The sequence below is a fragment of the Sphaeroforma arctica genome (assembly GCF_001186125.1).
Source record: "Sphaeroforma arctica JP610 unplaced genomic scaffold supercont1.458, whole genome shotgun sequence".
Classification (NCBI taxonomy): domain Eukaryota; class Ichthyosporea; order Ichthyophonida; genus Sphaeroforma; species Sphaeroforma arctica.
Genome location: NW_014040100.1, coordinates 19,671 through 23,832, shown reverse-complemented (window position 1 = coordinate 23,832; position 4,162 = coordinate 19,671). Strand labels below are relative to the sequence as shown.

General features: G+C 44.0%; 1 protein-coding gene across 1 annotated transcript in view; it reads right to left on the bottom strand.

Annotated features, from left to right (window-relative positions):
• Window positions 1–4,162, bottom strand: part of SARC_06434 (hypothetical protein) — a gene marked incomplete at both ends in the record, with an annotated part of 21,126 nt that overhangs the window by 2,225 nt on the left and 14,739 nt on the right. Inside the window, 4 exons of the mRNA XM_014299660.1 lie at window positions 285–486; window positions 1,466–1,669; window positions 3,019–3,238; window positions 3,636–3,918. Coding sequence (XP_014155135.1) covers window positions 285–486; window positions 1,466–1,669; window positions 3,019–3,238; window positions 3,636–3,918 — 909 coding nt within the window. The remainder of the gene's footprint in view (window positions 1–284; window positions 487–1,465; window positions 1,670–3,018; window positions 3,239–3,635; window positions 3,919–4,162) is intronic.

Genomic DNA, 4,162 nt, shown 5'->3' with positions numbered 1-4,162 from the left:
AATATATATATAATAATATATATAATATATAATAATATAACAATATATAATAATATTATATATATATATATATATATATATAGCTTTATGTATATATACATCGAAGTCAGACTAACAACTGCCCCTACTGAGCACCGTTGGGCCCACTTCGACGCTGCGCACACGAACGTGGACAGCGCAGGCAATACACCCACGCAACTTATCGCACAAGTCCACACCCCTGCGCTCTTGACACCTGGCACCTGACACTAGACACCTCGCAAACAGTAAAAGCAAGTAGTAACCTTGACATCGCAGTCGTTGAACCACTTGGCGGCTATCTCGTCGATCTTGTTATCCGTCCACTCGCGCTCAGTGTCCGTTAGCAACCGATCCTGGAACAGCCGCAGGGCCTCATGAGCCCACACGCGCACAAGCATCTCCACACTCAGGTTGTCCACGTGCTTAATGGCCTTATACACACCACGTACCCACCGAGTCAGCTCTCTAGCAGTGCCAGAGGTGTGGAGTGGGGAGTGAGTGGGGGAGAGCAGATACTAGTGAGTACAGGTATGTAAGTGCGTGTTCACTTTCTTTAAGATGTTGGTTAGATAGTGAGTTGGGGATAGCAGATACTGGTATGTACCGGTATTTATAAGTGTATGTTCACTCTACTAGTGCAATAGGCAGATTAGTTCGTGATTGAAAAATAGCAAATACTAGAGTGTGCAAGTATATATGCGTGTTTTTATCCTCCCGGTATGCCCGTTTCTGATCGCCTGTCACCCATCGTACGTGAGTTCAGAATAACATGTAGTATACATACACGCGTGTTTTAGGGTTTAGGGGTTTAGACACCAGCTTGTTTCTCATCATCCGAAAGGCTTCAGCAGGGCGACATGCACGTGGTACAATGCGTTCATGCGCACACATGTAGATCTCTAAAAGGCGATCTCTAAAAGGCCTGCTCTTGCTCTTGCATTGCATGTTCTTGCATTGTATGCTGGCCATATAACAGAAGACAAACACTGAACCAGTTCACTGAAAGTGCGGATGGCACAGATGTTGTGGAAGGGCGCTCTATCTAGATATAATCGTACTACACTGAAGCGTACTACACTGAGGTTGTCCATCTAGCAGCTTTGAACTATCCGATGGAGACAGGTCCAGTTGTGGCAATTGACACAGAAAGGAATAGAATGCGGCACAACCAAATCACACGACACTTTGTGATACACTCACGTCTATAGACAGCACACAGGCAATGTATAAATAGCACACAGCAGTCTATAAATAGCACACACGCAGTCTATAAATAGCACAAATAAATCACACGACACTTTTCGATACACTCACTAGTCTTTAAATAGCACACAAGCAATATAAAAATAGCACGCACGCAATCTGTAATAGCACACACGCAATCTATAAATATCACACACGCAATCTATAAATAGCGCACACGCAATTTATACATAGCACGCACCGAGGCGAGTAGACATAGTGGGGCTGGTCGTCGACTGTGAAGTGCTGCTGTGATTCCAGGTACATCTGTACCATTGCGTCTGTGACATTCTCTGCGTACGCTCTGAGGTGAGGGAACAGTCGCAGCAGTGCTCGGTTGAAGGTGCGGTAGATCTGCTTGAGCGACTCCTCTCCTGGATAATCAACCAGCACCACGGGCACGTGCCTGCAGATGAACGGCCGCAAACACATGAGACAAGCATAGACACATGGATGGCGAGACAAGCACAGACACCAACGAGGTGCGTGTATATGGACATCTGGTTAGTTGCTTAACGTATTGTGTATATAGACATCTGATGTAGTAGTTGAACGTATTGTGTGTATACAGACATCTCGTGTAATAACTTAACGTATTGTGTGTGTATAGACAACTACTGTAGTAGCTTAACGTATTGTGAGTATAAAGACATCTGGTGTAGTAGTTGAACGTATTGTGTGTATAAAAACATCTGGTGTAGTAGCTTAACGCATCGTGTATACAAAGACGTCTGGTGTAGTAGTTGAACGTATTGTGTGTATACGGACATCTCGTGTAGTAGCTTAACGTATTGTGTGTATAAAGACATCTGGTGTAGTAGTTGAACGTATTGTGTGTATATAGACATCTGGTGTAGTAGCTTAACGCATAGTGTATACAAAGACGTCTGGTGTCGTAGTTGAACGTATTGTGTGTATACGGACATCTCGTGTAGTAGCTTAACGTATTGTGTGTATATCGACAACTACTGTAGTAGCTCAACGCATCGTGTGTACAAAGACATCTGGTGTAGTAGTTGAACGTATTGTGTATACGGACATCTCGTGTAGTAGCTTAGCGTATTGTGTGTATATCGACAACTACTGTAGTAGCTTAACGCATCGGGTGTACAAAGACATCTGGTGTAGTAGCTTAACGCATCGGGTGTACAAAGACATCTGGTGTAGTAGTTGAACGTATTGTGTGTATACGGACATCTCGTGTAGTAGCTTAACGTATTGTGTGTATATCGACAACTACTGTAGTAGCTTAACGCATCGTGTGTACAAAGACATCTGGTGTAGTAGCTTAAAACGATGTGTTTGGTGCGGTGTTGTTCTCCACAAAGTTTGTTCGGTGAAGGCAACGGCGTACATATACAACCCACAGAGTACAGGTGGTACGAGGGTGACACTGTTTGCATGGAGAAGCGCTGAGGTCAATATCAGTTGCTACACGACAAACAAAGCGTAGGTAGGCACAACGCGTAGGTAGGCAGTGAAGGCCGTCCCTACGCCCACTGCAAGTGCTTGGCATAGGCAGTTGGTAGGAGAACAGAACGTGGGTAGTACGTGTACGTGTGCTCAGGTATGGCCCACCAAGTAGATACGTATGGACGACAATTTAACCACGTGTGCATCAAACACACACCTGCAATGTACTATAGGCTTAAAGGTGCGCAACATACCTGTAAAGAACACACACACGCATACTTATCTTATATATATATATATATATATAACACATAGTCTCGCACCACTCAACCAACCACGTACCTAGTAAACCGCAGAGACAGCGGCTTTCGCCCAGGGTCAGTGGGGGGATTACATGCGCCCACAAACTGCACGCGTTCCAGTTGCACCCAGGTGTGCGTATTAGGCCTCCAAAAGCCCCCTCTCTCTACCATTTGGCGCAGGAACGCAATCACTCGCTGTGTGCCGTAGGCGTCGGTGTCGGGCAGATTGATTTCGTCGCAGAACAGCACCAGCCACTTACCTACACAGCCATGACAGCCAAGCGTAGATAAGAAGCAGATATTAATAACAGCCAAGTGTAGGTATAAAGCACAAAGACAACAACAGCCAAACGAATATATGAAGCATGAAAAACATCAAACAGATAGAAAAACTGCGAATGCCAAGAAGTATGTGCTGCATGCGAGGACACAAGCACTCTCTAATGCAACTACAAAGGAAGTAAGCGTCCACCGCATATCTTTATAGATGGGAAACGGAAACACCTAACACATGAACGCAAACATAAATAAATGCAACCATCTGACACGATGATACACACAACCAGTAACAAACGTAAACAGTTATACAAGCACACACATACATACATACATGCATACAGATATCCATCCATATACCCACCAACATCCAACACATACCCGGTTGAATGGGTGACAGCACTGTGCCGGTGGACGTCCGTTTGTACTCACAGTAGCGGTCGAAGGTCTTCAGCAACAGCTCGGGACTCGTTGCCGATGAAAAGTTGATACCTACCACTTCCATATCCGTCAGCGAGCGCAACGCACTGAACAACGTCATGGTCTTGCCACTGCCAGGTGGGCCACACAGCACCACTGGCTTGTGATCGGCCAACCACGTGTACAGCAACTCTTCATGGCGCACGGTGTCTATGGTGGGGATCACCACATCTGGCGCACCCACCTGGGCGTGCGTAGGTGTATGAAGGAGGGGTTCATATCTGAGAACGCTGGATATATATGTGCATGTATACACACACACACATATATATATATATACATACATATATATATATATATATATATATATATATATAGTATATATACATACTATACATACTATACTATACATACATACATATATATATATATATATATATATATATATATAATATATATATATATATATATATATAGATTAAATAGTA